This window comes from Lepus europaeus, chromosome Y, assembly GCF_033115175.1.
Source record: "Lepus europaeus isolate LE1 chromosome Y, mLepTim1.pri, whole genome shotgun sequence".
Taxonomy (NCBI): Eukaryota; Metazoa; Chordata; class Mammalia; order Lagomorpha; family Leporidae; genus Lepus; species Lepus europaeus.
Genome location: NC_084851.1, coordinates 32,462,425 through 32,478,881, shown reverse-complemented (window position 1 = coordinate 32,478,881; position 16,457 = coordinate 32,462,425). Strand labels below are relative to the sequence as shown.

Genomic DNA, 16,457 nt, shown 5'->3' with positions numbered 1-16,457 from the left:
AGGTATAAAGATCAAGATCACAGTTTCACAGAAGTATAAACAAGGTCTAAAAACATCAAATCACAAGATGTCCATTTCATTCTTACACATCTTTTGTGCTTTATAATGACTACCATATATCAGAGAAAACATAATATTTGTCTTTGGGATACTAGATGATTTCATTAAGCATAATTGTTTCCAGTTACATCCATTTCTTTCCAAAAGACAGGATTTCATTAATTTTTAAGACTGGGTAGTATCCAATCATGCATATAAACTAAAAATCTTTTTTGAAGATTTATTTATTTATCTGAAAGTCTGAATTATATAGGTAAGGGAAAGACAGAGAGAGAGAGAGAGGAGGAGAGAGAGAGAGAGAGACAGAGAGAGAGAGCGAGGGAGAGAGAGAGATTCTTTCTGCTGTTTCACTCCTCAAATGGCCACAGCAGTCAGGGCTGGGCCAGACTGGAGCCAGGGGCTTCTTCCAAGTCTCCCACATGAGTTCTGGAGCCCAAAAACACAGACATTTTCCATTATTTTCCCATGCACATTAGCAAGGATCTAGATCTGAAGGGAACATCAAGAACTAGAATGGGTGCCAATATGGATGCCAGCACTGCAGATGCCAGCTTAACCTGCTACAGCATAGCTCTAGCCCCAACATTTTCTTCACTGAGTCATACATTGATGGACATCTGGGTTGATTCTATATGTTAGCTATCTGTGAATTGATATGCAATGAACATGAGGGTTCTTTTATAGGGTGATTTCATTTCATTTGGGTAATTCCCAGGAGATGCATGACCAGGTCATATGGTAAATCTATTTTCAGATTTCTGAGTAATCTACCTATTGTCTTCCATAATGATTGTGCTCATTTACATTATCACCAAGAGTGTATTAAGGTAATGTTTTCCCTAAATCCTCACCTGTGTTTATTATTTCTCTGATTTTTGGATGATTATCATTGTGACTGGGTGAGGAAGTACCTAATGTGGTTTTTATTTAAATTTCCCTGATGGCTACTACTTCTGAGCATTTTTTCATTTGTTACATTTCATCCTTTGAAAAAAATGCCTGTTCATGCCCTTTACCCATTTCTTAACTGTATTGCTTTGTTTTCTTGTTGTTGAAATTTTGAGCTCTTTATAGATTCTGAATATTAATTATTTATCAGTTTCATAGTTCACAAATATTTTCTCTCATTCTGTCAGTTGCTTCTTCACTGTGTTTTTACTTTTAGGGCAAAGGCTTCCCTCCCTTTCAATTGTTGTGAAAGTTTCAGAATTAGAATTAGAATTAGTTCTTCTTTAAAAGTTTTGTGGAAATTAACAGTGAAGCCATCTGGTCCTGGGCTTTTCTTTCTTTGGAGGGTCTTTATTACTGATTCAATCTCCATCTTGCTTATCGGCCTATTTAAGTTTTCTGTGTCTTCATAAATCAATTTTGATAGATTGTATGCTTCTAGAAATCTATGTATTTCTAGTAGATTTTCCAATCTTTCCAATAGCTGCTTGCATTAATTCCTGATGATTCTTTTTATTTCTGTGGTCTCTGTTGTTACATTTCTTTTTTTAAAAGAATTTTTATTTATTTGAAATTCAGAATTACACAGAGAAAGAAGGAGAGGCAGAGAAAGAGCAAGGTCTTCCATCTGCTGGTTCACTCCCCAATTGGCTGCATTGTCTAGAGTTGTGCTGATCTGAAGCCAGATGCCAGGAGATTCTTATGAGTCTCTCACACAGATGGAGGGGCCCAAGGTCTTGGGCCACCTTCTACTGCTTTCCCAGGCCACAGCAAAGAGCTGGATCATATGTGGAGCATCTGGCTCTCAAACCAGTGCCTCTATAGAATGCTGGCACTTCAGGTGGTGGCTTTACCTGCTGTGCCACACCACTGGTCCCAACAGCTCTTTTTCATCTCTGATTTTGTTCATTTGGGTCTTCTCCCTTTTTTGTTTAGTTAAACCAAGGATGTATCAATTTTATTTATTTTTCAAAACACTATTTCTTCATTTCATCGATTTTTTTGCATTATTACATAGTGACCTTGTCTTTTTTGACAGTTTCTTTCTTTTTTGTTTAAAGATTTATTTATTTATTTGAAAATAAGAGTTACACTGAGAGAGAAGGAGAGATGGAGAGAGAGGTCTTTCATCTGCTGGTTCACTCCCCATTGCAATGGGGCTAGAGCTGCTCCAATCCAAAGCCAGGAGCCAGGAGCTTCTTCTGGGTCTCCCATGTCAGTGCAGGATCCCAAGGACTTGGGCCATCTTCTGCTACTTTCCCAGGACATAACAGAGAGCTGGATCAGAAATGGAGCAGCTGGGACATAAAGCAGCACCCATATAGGATGCCGGCACTGCAGGCAGTGGCCTTACCCTCTATGCCACAGCACTGGCCCTGATGGTTTCTAAGTCTATTTTCTCTGGCTTAGTGCCTACAAGACTGAGCATGTTCCAAGTAGGGCTCTGGCAACTCACTTCTGGCAGACCCTTGGGCTGAGGCCAGACACTATTCCTCCCTTCCACTTCCGACCTGTTGTTGGCTTAGTCTGTGTATGTGTGGTAACACCATGTCTGCTCCATTGTTAGCCATGGTGCCTTGTGCCTGGAAGGCTGCCACTGTGGTAATTTTCCTTCATGGATTAGGAGATACTGGGCATGGATGGGCAGAAGGCTTTGCAGGTATCACAAGTTCACATACCAAATGTATCAGCCTGCATGCACCCAATTATGCCTGTTACATTAAATATAAACATGGCTATGCCTTCTTGGTTTGATAATATTGGACTTTCACCAGACTCACAGGAGGATGAATCTAGAATTAAACAGGCAGCAGAAAATGTAAACATTTTGAAAGATCAAGAGGTGACGAGTGACAGTCCTAACAGAATCATTTTGAAAGGATTTCCTCAGGGAGGAGTTTTATTTTTATATACTGCTGTTACCATACAGCAGAAACTGGTGGGTGTCACTGCACTTAGTTGCTGGCTTCCACTTTGGGCTTCATTTCAACAGGGTCCTGTCAGTGGTACTAATAGAGATATTTCTATTCTCCAGTGCCATAGAGATTGTGACCCTTTAATTCCACTAATGTTTGGTTCTCTTACTATGCAAAAACTAAACACATTGCTAAATTTGGCTAGTGTAACCTTTAAGGTCTATGAAGGCATGAGGCACAGTTCCTGTCAGCAAAAAATGGATGCTTAATATTTCTGAAGTATGTTAATTTTTCTGCTGTATTCCAACAGACCAAACAAGATACACAAGGATGTATCTTTATAAATAGGTGCTAATTGGTAATGAAAATAATTTACTACTGGACTATAGAATAATAATGTTGACAATGAAGACATATGTATATCTCTGGATTTAAAAAATTTGAACAGTCATTTCCTGAGTCATTTTGCTTTGCCTTGAAGAATAAGATGTATTGTTTCATTATATAAGTCAGCAAAATCTTATTTATGGCAAGAAATATTCTGTTGCAATATTGTGCTATAATGTGGGAAAATGTAAAAGTTTTCCACAGTTTCTATCAATGTGAAATAAAACTTAATCCTGAAAAAAAGTCTATTTTATCTGATACTAGGCTAGGAACTCCTGCTCATTTTTTATTTCCATTAGCATAGAATAATTTTCTCCATTCTATCACTTTCAGTCTGTGTGTAGCTTTGTTGGTCTGCAGTGTTTCTTGTATGCAGCATGTATATTGGTCTTTGTTTTTAATCCATTCAGCCAGTCCATCTTTTATTTGGAGAGTTTATTCCACTTACATTCAAGATTGTTATTGGTAGCTGGCACCGTGGCTCACTAGGCTAAATCCTCTGCCTGTGGCACCAGTACCCCGGGTTCTAGTCCTGGTTGGGGTGCTGGTTCTGTCCCGGTTGCTCCTCTTCCAGTCCAGCTCTCTGCTGTGGCCTGGGAAGGCTGTGGAGGATGGCCCAAGTCATTGGGCCCTTCACCCACATGGTAAGCACCTGGATCCTGGATTCAGATCGGCACAGCACACCAGCCGTAGTGACCATTTGGGGTGTGAACCAATGGAAAGAAGACCTTTCTCTCTGTCTCTCTCACTGTCTAACTCCACCTGTCAAAAAAAAAAAAAAGATTATTATTGGTGAGTGATGACTTGTCTCGCCTCCTTTTCCCCACAAATATTCTAGTTTGTTTTGTACTATTACTTTGTACTTTTTTTCCACAAATATTCTACTGGTTGTTTTGTACTACTACTTTGTACTATTACTTTGTAATAATACTAGATTTTTGGCATCATATTTTTTCATGATGCTGTGTTTAGTGCATCCTTAATTTTTTTTTCAAGATTGTTTGTTTTGGAAAGTCTTTATTAACTTTTCTTTATAAATTAGAGCTAGCTGGATACAGTATTCTAGCCCAACAGCTTTGTTTTTCTTTAAGGACTTGGACTATGTCTCTCTGTTGTATCCTCTTTTGTGAGGTTTTTGATGAGAAATCTGTCAATCTAGAGCTCTTTTAAATATAATCTTGTATTTCTGTCTTGTACTTTTTAGCATCTTTTCTTTGTGCTTTACATTTGAAAGTTTCAATATTCTGTAGTGTGATGAAGACCTTCTCTGATCATGTCTATCTGGGATTCTATGTGCTTCTTGTACTTGGATGTCCATATCTTTGTCCAAATTTCTGAAATTTTCTTCGATAATTTCACTGAGTAAGTTTTCTAAATTACTCTGTTTTTCCACTCCTTCAGGAATGTCTAAGACCTGTGTAGTTTGTCCTTGATGGTGTCTATTAGACTAAACACTGTTTTATTTTTCTGAATTTTTTTCTTTTTTTGTCAGACTGTGATATTTCAAAACCTTTGTCTTTTGGCTTTGATATTCTTTCTTTGGCACCATTGATAATGGTGTTCATGCTTTTCACTGTAATTTTTATTTGACATATTGAGTTCTTAATTTCTTAATATTTCAATTTGGCTGTTCTTCAATATTTCTAATTCTTGGCTGAATTTCTCATTCATAGCATGCATCAATTTCTTTAACTCATGTAATTGCTTCTCTGTATTTTTCAATAATCTTACAATAAGTCTTTTGAATTCCTTTTCAGGCATTTTGTCAAGATCCTCATCTTCACAGTCCAATATTGAAGCATTATTGTGTTCTTTTTGGTGTTTCATATTGTCTTCCTTGTTAATATATCTCATATTTATGATTTTACATATCTAGAGAAGCACTTGTGGATATCTCATTTGAAGCCTTGGTTATTGGGAATGTGCCCCGAGGTAGAGGGAGATGCCTGCACCTTCAGTGAATATCTAGAGGTATGTGCTGAGTGGGACCAGGGAGCTCTGGTCAGCATTTGTGTGTGAGTCAAAGTCCAGGGTAACACCCAAAATATGTGTGGTAGCTCTCCTCTGTATCCAGCAGAAGAGAGTGGATGATCCCCTTGTTTGTTGTGGTCACTGCCCCCACAATTCTCTGTGCCAAGATAAACTTCTCTGTGCCTGAACCCTGCCCCCAACTCACTCAAGTACATGAACTACACAAAATATCTGTCCACTTTGTAATCTGAACATGGAGTCCTTCTGGCTTATAGCATAAGCCCTCCATTCCCAGTCACAGGGTGCAGGGTTCCTGCAGTCACAGTCTGTAAGGCATCCACTCTCTGCCCTTGGAGCTGCTCTATCCAGAGAACTACTCTGTCCCTGACCTTGGGATAGGACTGGAAAGCAACATGCTTTCCATTCCCTGAGCTAAATGGGTGCCCTGCCCCCACCAGCTCCTCTTCCAGGACTCAAAGTCAGTGGAGATCATAGATTTCTCACTGTGATAAAAAAAAAAGACATGCACTGGCTCTGGCAGCCTCTACTCCCATTACTATGTCACTTTCCCCTCTGGTGGAGGAAGGAGCAATGTGCCCTCCATTCACAAAGTTAAGTAGACACTCTGCCCCTGGACAACTTACCAAACTGGAGTGAGAGTCAGCAGGGACCACAAGTCTCTTCTCCAGAGAACATCACCAGTGGAGCACAGGCTTGTACAGAAACCGCTCAACTCACTCTGGGAAGATGGCCTCCCTGCCAGCTGAGGACTGCAGGAGCTGCAGCCATAGGAGTAGCTGGTGGTGTCCCCTGAGCTTCTGTGTGTCTGTGAAATCTTTGCTGCTCCACAGAGTGTCTCTTCTTACTTTATGGATTTTATTTCTATTTCTTACTTTACTGCATTGGCTAGGACTTTCAGTAACATGTTGAAAATTGGTTGTGAAGACACATGCTTATTTTATTCCTCATTTTAGTGGAAAAACTTGGAGCTTTCCATCATTACCTACAATGTGAGGTGAGAGGTCTGTGTAGATGTATTGTATTAACTTGGAGGACATTCTGGGCTGGTGGCTCTTACTTAATCTTTCATCCATTTCTTTCATCACTCATAGTGCTAGACTTTGTCAAGATTTTCTGTTTTCATCAAATTGATAAAATTTTGTTTTTTCTTTTTTTCCATTGATTTGGGAAATTAAATCGCCACCAGTTTGACCTGCCTTAAATATCTGGAACTAATTCCATATGTTTATCAAACATCATGCTTATAATACCTTATTGAATTTTATGAAAAATTTTAAAATATGTGCATCTATGTATATGAGAGATACTGGCCTAGAAATTACTTTCCTGTACCATGTCTGTATAGTTTGGATACAGGAGCATTTCTTCAAGTTCTATCTCCCAGAAAAATTCACAAATAATTACAACAATTATTTCTTAGATGTTACATAGAATTTCTCAGCAAACCCATCAGAGCCTGCTGCTTTCTCTTTTAGGAGATTGTTACTGAATTAATTTATCTTTAAATAAATTGTTTATATTTATTTTTTATCTATTTATTTGGAAATCAGAGAAAGAGGTCTCTTCTTTTGCTGTTCAATTCACCAAGTGACCACAACAGCTGAAACTCAGCAAACCTGCAGTTTGGAGACATAAACACAACCCAGGTCTCCCCATATTAGTATAATCCAGATCTTTGATGTGAGTGACAGAGACACAAAAATTTTAGACATTGGCTTTTACCTACCAGTGTGCATGTCAATAGAAAGTCTGAATTGGGAGTGGAGCTATTACTTGAACCAAGGTAGTCCACTGTTGGTTGCAGGCATATCAAGCAGCAACTGCTGTGAAAACATCTTTTAACTGAATTTCTTTAATAGATATAGAAACATTTAGGATATTTATTTCTTCTGATGTGAGTTGAGGCAGATTGTGTCTTTATTTTAGCTAGTCCATTTCTTCTGGATTAAAACACCAATATTTTTGCAAGGGCAATTTGAAAGCCATGAATTCAGCATTTCAGCATTTTATATGCTTTCAGTGAGAAGATTGGTCAATCCTATTCTATTATTACACCAGGCAAAAGTTTTATTTGACTCCTCTATTCATATTTGTTCTAACAGGTAACCTAATTACTGGCTTGTTACCTTGAACTTGTTTATTCTTGGTTTTCAGCTTTTCTAGAGTAGGCATGAATATATGTCAAGTTTTCCATAAGCACTGTTAACTTTGAAGGTCTTGACCACCAACATTTTATTTCCCTTAACATAAAACGAGGGCTATTTAACATACTTTTTTGTAGAGTGGTCTAAAATAAGCATTACTTCAGTGTGTGTTTCTTACTTAAAAAGTACAGCCTTTAGGTATTTCACTTACATGCTTGTGATGTTAATAATATGTCAACAAGGTCTTACTTGGGTTGGAACTTAGATACCCTCCAAACCAAATAATCTGAAATGTATTTTTATACTTCCATCCCAGGAGCAGTTACTCTGGTGAACCTCATGTAGTTTCACTCCATCAATGCTCAGTCTAACTCATGCTCAAGGACTTTTGGGGACTTTACATATTCAGTTCTCAAGGTTTCATCTGTTCAGTTACATTCATTCCAGTTTCTTCTTTGGAAAGTTATTGCTGTCCTCAGATATGGTAACTACTGCAGCTCAATAGCAACAGGTATTGACTGGAATCCAGTTCATTGTATTGTTGAAAAGTCATTTTTCCCAGCAAGAACCCATATAACTGTAGTGACTGCTTGTCAAATTTTCTTTTCTTGGTGATCTCAATGTTTTATTGCCTGTTGTTTGCCTGACATCTTCTCATAAACTTTCCTCAATGCTTTTTGTTGTGTTTTTTAGTGCCAAGAGATTTTAACCGGGTATTGAAAGTAAAATCACCTGATTTCATTTCTACACTCATGTTTTTGGTCCACTGAGTATATTTCCTGATTTTTCATATGAGAAAAATGCATTTTAGTAACTCATTTTGGTACAATGTTAAATTTTGAAAGTCTGTCACATTTTCAGATAAAATGAAATGCAGAATAACAGAGAGAAGGGAGAGGTGAAGAGATTTTGCTTCTACTGGCTCACTGCCCAAATAGCCACAACATGCATGTGTGGGCCAGGCTGAAGCAAGGAGCCAGAAACTACATCCTGATCTCCTACATGGGTGGCAGGGGCAAAGTACATGGGACATCTTCCACTGCCTTCCCAGGCATAATAGCAAGACACTATATTGGAGCAGAACAATCAGAACTTGAAGAGGCATTCCAGTGCAGGATACTGCTGCCACAAACAGGGGCTTAACCTGCTGTGGCACAATGCCAGACCTTCTTTTAAAATTAAGATTCAGTTATGTGGAAGCCAAAGTAAGAGAGAGCAAGCTGTTATCGGCTATCATCTATCACTTTTATTAGTTTTTCTTAAATAGTTGCTTATCACAGAATAATATATTAAAAATATATGACACCAATGAAAGAGCCAGTGTGTTCCCACTGTCTGGTTTCTGATTGCTGCTGATGTGATGCCCTTTTGCAAACTTAAGAGGAAAGAGAGGTTTGGGGCCAACACCCAGAAGGTAGGGGGACATTAGCACTCATGACACTAGATGGGACTTTATTCCCTGTCATATGTTTGTTATATAGATACAGCCATGAAGCAGGATTTGAACACTTAGTACATTCATGACTATCTTCATATACTCTTCAAAACTTACTAACAGAAAAGGATGAATACTACCACATATTGTGACTTAGTGTTTTTATTCAATGTCAGAGTGTGTAATTACTTCTGTAATTCTCAAGTTAACAAGGCAAAGATAAAAAGAAAAAAAATAGTGAAAACAAAAGAACTAGATCAGTCAAGAATGGGGGTTGCCAACAAATTTCTGGAACACAGTAAATTTTGAAAAAATGTAGTATTTTGTGCTTTCAGTGCTTCATGTGAAAAACACATACATACACACACCATCAGCATGACCACCATCACCACCACCCCTCACTGGAGCCGCCTGTGTGTTGGAGAATTGAGGACACCAACAGGCAGAACACAGGAGCTGCAGGCATTGTCTGACAGTAAGGAGGCCATGAGACAGCTCTCAGAACAGACCCATTTCTCTTCACTGAACACAGCTGTAGGATTGGGGGAGCAGAAGCCCTGTAAGGGAAAGGTGTTGAGGAAATCACCAAAGTTGTTTGCAAAAGTTTACCATGCTCTAGGTTACAAATAGATGGTCTTAATTCCTATAAACTCTTGGTTTTCCCTAATGTGGGTAGTCAGGAAGTTTTTAAAAATGATTCATCAATGGATTATGCTGCAGGAATTGCAGGGTCACAGTTCACCTGTGAGAAGAACAGGATAGTTTTCTCAGGGCTTGGAATCCTGTCAGATGTATCCTAGTGACTAGAACATATTCCACAGGATGCCTCACAGGCAGGGCTGCCTGGAGAGAGCTGCAGCTGTCTTTGGGTAGGGCACATGAGTGTCTGTTGGTGCACAAGTGTACATTCATGTGTTAAGGAGGCCAATATATAGTGAGGAGAGTCTCCCACATGCTCCAGGCCCTTCTTCCCAGGCACACAAAAAGGTGAAATCACTATCCACACAGGTCTGCTTCATCTCACTTAAGTTTTCTACTAAGAACAAATGTGTGTATATGTATGTGTGTGTGTTGGGGTGGTTGACGGTGTGAGTGTCTCCTTGTGCATTTCAAAATCCCACTAACTTAGGCTTAAAGCCTCAACCAAAATAACCAGCAATGGCATTTACAACAACCACACATTGCTCAAAGTCCAGGCTCACAGAAGAAAAATACCTACTGTGTGTAGACAGAATTATGTCATACAACCCCTAGAATACAGTGCATATTAGTGGTATGAAGAAAATTCTTAGGCTTGGGGCTGGCTCGGTGGCTCAGTGGGCCTGGGCTAAAGCACCTGCATCCCAAATGCACACCAGTTTGAGACCCAGCTGCTCTGATTCTTGTCCAGCCCTGTGCTATTGCCCCAGAAAGCAGTAGAAGATAGCCCAAGTCCTTGGGCCCCTGCACCCACCTGGAAGATGCAGAAGAAGCTTCTGGCTCCTGGCTTCAGATTGGCGCAGCTCCATCCATTGCATTCATCTGGGGAGTGAGCCTGTGGATGGAAGACCTCTCTTTCTCTCTCTGCCTCTCCTCTCTCTGTGTAACTCTGACTTTCAAATAAATAAATCTTTAAAAAAAGAAAATTTATAGGCTAGTTCAAGTATTTCTGCATCTTTAAATAGTTATTTATTTCATCTGAAAGGCAGAGTAACAGATAGAGGGTACGAAAAAGGAAGAGAGTGAGAGATCCTCCATCCACTGGTTCTGTCTGCAAATGGCCAAAATGGCTGAGCTGGGCCAGGTCAAAGCCACAATACAGGAGCTCCAGGGCTCCAATATGTGTGGCAGAGGCCCAAATACTTAGACTGTCCTCCACTACTTTTCCAAGGAGATGGATTGGAAATGAAGCAGTTAGGATTAAACTGGCACTTATATGGGATACTGGTATTGCAAGTGGCATCTTAACCTGTTATGCTACAATGCCGGCCTATAGTATTTGCAATTTAAGGCTGCAAACTATTAAGCCATGATGTTAATAAATCTGCAGCCTCCCACAAGGGTTTTAGGACTACACTGTGTGGTTCAGTTAATGTCCCAGGCATCTGGGGCTCCTTGCTCAGTTATGGTTTCACTGTTTCCTCTCCCTTGTAGGCCAGGCATGAGGCCTCCAGTGTAGGTTGAGTGAAATTATTGTTTTTCTGGAATTGATCTGTTGGGGAAGTTCCCATCCCCAACTCCTGAAGAGCAAGTTGCCAGCCAGGCACAGTGTGGCCTTCTCAATCAGTAAGGAGGGAAGAGACACATGTTCTAAAAACAAGAAATGGGTAGGCATGAGCCATCAGGGCCTGGGCAATTCTGAGTAGACCATGGAAACGACACAGAAGTCTTCTGAGATCACCTAATCCTTCCAGTGCCAGCTCCCAGTGGGCCCCAGCCCATGGCTGGCCCTGAGGAGCAAGGATGCATTGCTGCCTAGAGAAGCTACATTTGAGTCTGGGGAAGTCAGTACACTTCATCTCAAATATTTAAAGCAATTTTTTAAGTAAATTGCCCAATTAAAGCTTGGCAATTTGTTTTCAAAAGAAGGATTTATTTTTAATTAAAAAAATAGATAAAACAGAGCACGCACAATGTGGGGAGAGGAATAAGACAATTGCTGATTTGCATTTTGACCTTCAAGGGGTGGGCAGGACACAGCCAGGAAGAGAAGAGAACCCCATTTCTCCTGTCCCTTGATCTCATAGTTCAGCTCCCTCCAACTTAAGCTGCACCATCAGGGAACACAGAAGTCAGATTTACAAAAGTGTTTACATGTGCAAATGCAGGGAGCCATGTCCCAGGATAAAAGGTACAGTCTGTGGACATCATAGAGACACTACAGAACAATGCTCAACACCAAGAACAACCACTATTCAGCCTAACATCTCCCAGGACAGGAAATAGAGGAGTTCAAAGTTACCAACTGGCTCCTATGCTGCTGCAATCCACTTCTGGGACTCACTGAGGAGATCAGGAACTGCTGCTCCTGGGGTTTGCCATCAGGAGCTTCTTGGTGCACAGCAGATTCCAGAGAATGGATTCTTCTTTTCCAGGAGCTTGTGCAAGATGCCATACAGAGGAAGTGGCAGTCCTATTTTGTCCTTATTGGACTCCTCCTCACCTGACTGCTCCAAGCCCAAGCTCCTGCCAGACTGTGCTCCATTGTCCCTGTAGGGCAAGCTGTTCTACTGGTTGCACATGCCAGCAAGGGGTTCCAGCTGCCTCCTCTCCACACAGCTGCCTTCTGCTGCCCAGCTGCTCCTGTTAGCTGGAATACTGCAGGGCAGTCCAGGGCAGCATCTTAGGCCTGTCTTCACCTTCATAGTGTATTGCTTAGAACTTTCACATTTCCATTAGTTCAGTTGAGTCTTCTACTCCACTGGGACGCCAAGTTCTGCACTTTGCAGAGAGAGCCTGCATCATTGAATTCAGGCACCCAGTCGAGGGAGAGCGCAGGTCTTCAGTGGAGCAGCCTGTGCAGGACCTGGATGGGGCCTCTGAGTATTTTCCCCTTTCTTTGCTGCTCCATGAGTTGCACTCACTCTGGACATGGTGGGACTCCATGTGTCACTTCCCCACAAGGACACAGGAGCTCCCTGATACAGTACAATCACATGTGCTAGGCTCTTGGCCCAGCAGGGCCAGGGTATAGACTCAGTGGATGCTGACCCACAGGTGATGTATAGGCCTGCACCTGCAGGTAGGGCACATGGGGCAGCACAGTGTGCTCCCTGGAAGTCACTTCTTGAAAATGTGGCTTCTCAGACTGGGGAATGTGGCGCCAAGTGCCTCCTTTTCTTCTCATCCCCCACCCCTACCTCTTGGCTTCCTCCTCCACTCCTTCCTCCCCCCTCTCCTTCCTTCCCCTCCCCCCCTCCTCCCACACCTCCTCCTATGCCTCTTTTTTTTGCATTTGCTACTAAACATGTTGCTTTTTTATGTTATGTTTCCATGCATAATTGAATCAAGATATAAATTTTGTGTTTTTTTTTTTCCTTTATGCACCACTATCACACTGTGTGAACATTATTACAGGGTCCTTTCTCCTTGCTGTTCTTTTCTGCAGGATTTTTTTTTCACTATTTTTGGCTTGAGTGTTCTAAACATGCCTATAATAATTTACTGTAGAAAATAAAGCATCCAGTGATTTTTAAATTAAGAATTTATAATTTATAAATTATAAATACATTTTATAAAATGCACCTTTCATATTTAAGTTTCTATAAATTAAAATGGGGTAAAAACTTTTTATAATATTAAGCTTTTATTCAAAAACATGTTTTCCCCTTTTACAATGATACGTGTATATAAGCTTCTCTAACATTTTATTTTATTTTAAATTTTTTTAGTTAAAATGGGATCTTCTATTCCATTGTATTTTGTAATTGGTGTGTGTTGAAAAACACAGACTATTGTTATTTGAATGTCGATTTTAAGCTAATTTTAGCTTTTCCAAGATTGTTTTAATTTTTTCTGTAACCAAATAATGTCCAACAAAATATTTTTCCCCTCCTCTGAAATTATTATAGTTCTAAGTTGATTTTTCCCTATTTCCACAGTTAATAATCTAATAACAATGAAGACAGTGGAATCTATGTCCAACTCTTAAGTGCTATATAGTTTTGTTTCAAAATTCTTAATGGATCAATGCTATTATAAAGATAAGTTACTTCAGAATACTTTAAATGTACAAAACAAATATTATAAAATAATCACATAGTTCCTATATATCCCATACTGGGCTTCCTTACTGCTAACATATTATACTAGAATGATATATTTGTCACAATCAATATGCACTCATTGAGTTCTCTATTTTTATAGAATTCTGAAAGTCTTCCACAATTAGTGAAACATGCCAACTTCCCCAATTTTTTACCCAACTCCCGCTATCCCTCCTCCCACTTTCAAATTCTAACACTAAGAATATTTGTTGAGTTTGAGGGGCTTGGGGGTCCTACATCTGAGGAAGATTTTGTTAACACATAATCTGCCTCTAATTACAGATGCCAACAAAATATCTGATGTTCCTTAATTGAGGTAGAGTCTGCATTCTCTTCCTCTGACTCTAAGCTACTATGTGAGTGCCTGGACACGGGATTACACTCTAAACAATGTCATGCCAGTTTCTAGACCTGCCCTTCAATGCAATGGCCGTTTTAGGCCTTATTGAAGTCAGTAGAACTACTCTCTTGTGGGCAATGCCTGAAGAAACCTAGAGAGTGAAGTGTGCCCAGCTGATTCCCAGCACCCTCGCCACCTCTGTGACAACACACCAGTTAAGTGTATTAATTGTCTTAAACCTTGTAGATCAGCTGAGACCCAAGATGAATATCCCAGTGTGATCTCATTCATGTCATGAGAAATAGACATATTTTCCAATGAATCAGTGCCTGTATTTTTGACTGACATGGTCATGAGATAATAAAATATATACTCTTTATATCCAAAGTCTGTCATTTTTGTACATGATCTGATATAACAATATTACTTTCCTTTTGTCTACTCAATGTAATTGATTACATTAAGATTTAATATTAAGCCAATTTCAGTCTGGATTATTATATATAATTATTTTGTTATTTTAAATTATTTAATATTTTGTACTCATTGTAATATTTCATAATTGTTATACTTCATTTTTGGTCTAAGAATTCTTTGTTGATGAAATCTGTTGATTTTTAGACCAAATTTTCCTTCCTTGTCTATATGTGGATAGTATGAGATCACCTATGCTTCCAAGGATTTGCAGATTTCTTCTACTTCTTTTTATTGTGGTGAGATATTTAGTGTAAAAATGTGGGCTTTTAAGATTTGTTTTATTTATTTGAGAGGCAGAGGGAGAAAGAGAGAGAGAGAGAGGGAGAGAGAGAGATCTTCAGTCTGCTGGTTCACTGCTCATATGACCACAACAGCCAGGACTGGGCCAGGCAAAATCCAGGAATCAGGAGCTTCATCTCAGCCTCCCACATGGATGTAGGGGCCCAGTGACTTGAACCTTCTTCTGCTGCCTTTCTTAGGTCCACTTGCAAGGAGCTAGATCAGAAGTAGGGCAGCTGGACTAGAACTGGCACCCATATGGAATGCCAGCATTGCATGTGAGTGCTTAACCAGTTAGGCCACAATGCTGGCCCAAAGATGTGGTTATTTTTATCTTATAATTTATAAAATTATATATTAGCAATTTCTCTACCTCCATTTTTAAAGTTAGATTAACTAAGTAATTACTTATTTTTTAAAAAGGAATTTTGGGTTGTTTTTCTAATACTTTATGATTTCTGCTTCATTAAAGTTTTCTTTACTATTTATTAATAATGATTTTCTCCTGATTATTGTGTTTTTAGACTTTTGAATTATGTTTTCCAAATAAAATTACATTGAATTTAAGTGCTGTAGAAACAACTGAGATACTGCTTTTTAAAAAGATTTGTGTTGTGTATTTGAATGACAGAATGACAGAGAAGGAGCAAAAGAGGTCTTCCATTATTTGGTTCACTCCCTAAATGACCACAATGGTCATACTGGACCAGCAACTCCATCTGGGTCTCCCATATGGGTGGTAGGTGTCCAAGAATTTGGACCATCTTCCACTACCTTCCCAAGAGTCAGATCAAAAATGGAACAGGTGGGACTTGAACCTGTACTCCTCTAAGGGATCCAGAATTGCAGCAACCTCATGCACCACAACACTGACTCTTGGATATTAATTTCAGTTATGCTTTTAGTTATAATTTTAAAAAGATTCTATGAAGTGTAGGGAATTTTATACAGCATGCCATTGACTCTACCATCTTGCTAACAACTGTACACAGTTGCTGTATACTGATGGCTTTGTTGTATTTTTGTTGCAATGAAAATGTGTGCTCTAAATCACAATCCAAATAAAATGACCTATATTTTCAGGTGTGTATTTTAGGAAACCAATTGTTCTCTTTTATATTTCATCAACTAATTTACCCTAAGACAATCACATTCTACAGTTTTAAATCCAAGCTTTTTAAAAATTTATTTATATATTTGAAAGAGTTACAGGGAGAGGTCTTCCATCCAATGGGGCCTGCGGGCCAGGGGGCTGCTGAGCTACGATTGGCTGGTGCCCAGAGGCAGGGCCTGCATGCACCTCAGCAGCAAGCTGCGATTGGCCTCAGATGAGGGCCCACTGCCAGCATGCAGGGGTGGTTTAGGGAACCGGGGGCGGAGCCAGGGCTGCAGAAGAGGTGGAGCAGGTAGCTGCAGTGGCCCATACTGAACCCCATGATGAGTGTGGGGAAGGAGGCAGAGGGGGTCGGGGAGTGGGGACAGCGGCCTCCAGCCCTGTGGTGACAGTGCCAGCGACAGTAGCAGGTTTGGTGGTGGTGACAGTACCAATGTTTGCTGGGGAGCCGCAGATAGCGGGCAGCAGAGGGGCATATCTGCCTCGGGCAGTGCTGCTAGGACCCCCTGGTCGCCAGGTCCCGCACCACTGCCAACACAGAATGCTGCCTCGGGGACCCTTGCGCTCTCCAGTCCGGTCACTAGAAAAGATGGTGCTGGGAATTCAGGATGGTTATGGAT

The 16,457-nt window shown here is 40.1% G+C and overlaps 1 protein-coding gene across 1 annotated transcript; it reads left to right on the top strand.

The window, feature by feature from the left end:
* Positions 1 to 2,541: 2,541 nt before the first annotated feature.
* LOC133754196 (acyl-protein thioesterase 1-like) lies at positions 2,542 to 3,193 on the top strand. Its single transcript, XM_062184716.1, has 2 exons — positions 2,542 to 2,708; positions 2,758 to 3,193. Exons 1-2 carry the CDS (start codon positions 2,542 to 2,544, stop codon positions 3,191 to 3,193), a joined length of 603 nt encoding a protein of 200 aa, XP_062040700.1.
* The last annotated feature ends 13,264 nt before the right edge of the window (positions 3,194 to 16,457 follow it).

What these genes read in the sequence shown, in the direction of transcription:
- LOC133754196 (XM_062184716.1), top strand. Translation starts at nt 2,542, where the DNA reads ATGTGTGGTAACACCATGTCTGCTCCATTGTTAGCCATGGTGCCTTGT. An exon ending in AAATGTATCAGCCTGCATGC is followed by an intron (nt 2,709 to 2,757) that starts ACCCAATTATGC and finishes TATGCCTTCTTG; the next exon opens with GTTTGATAATATTGGACTTT.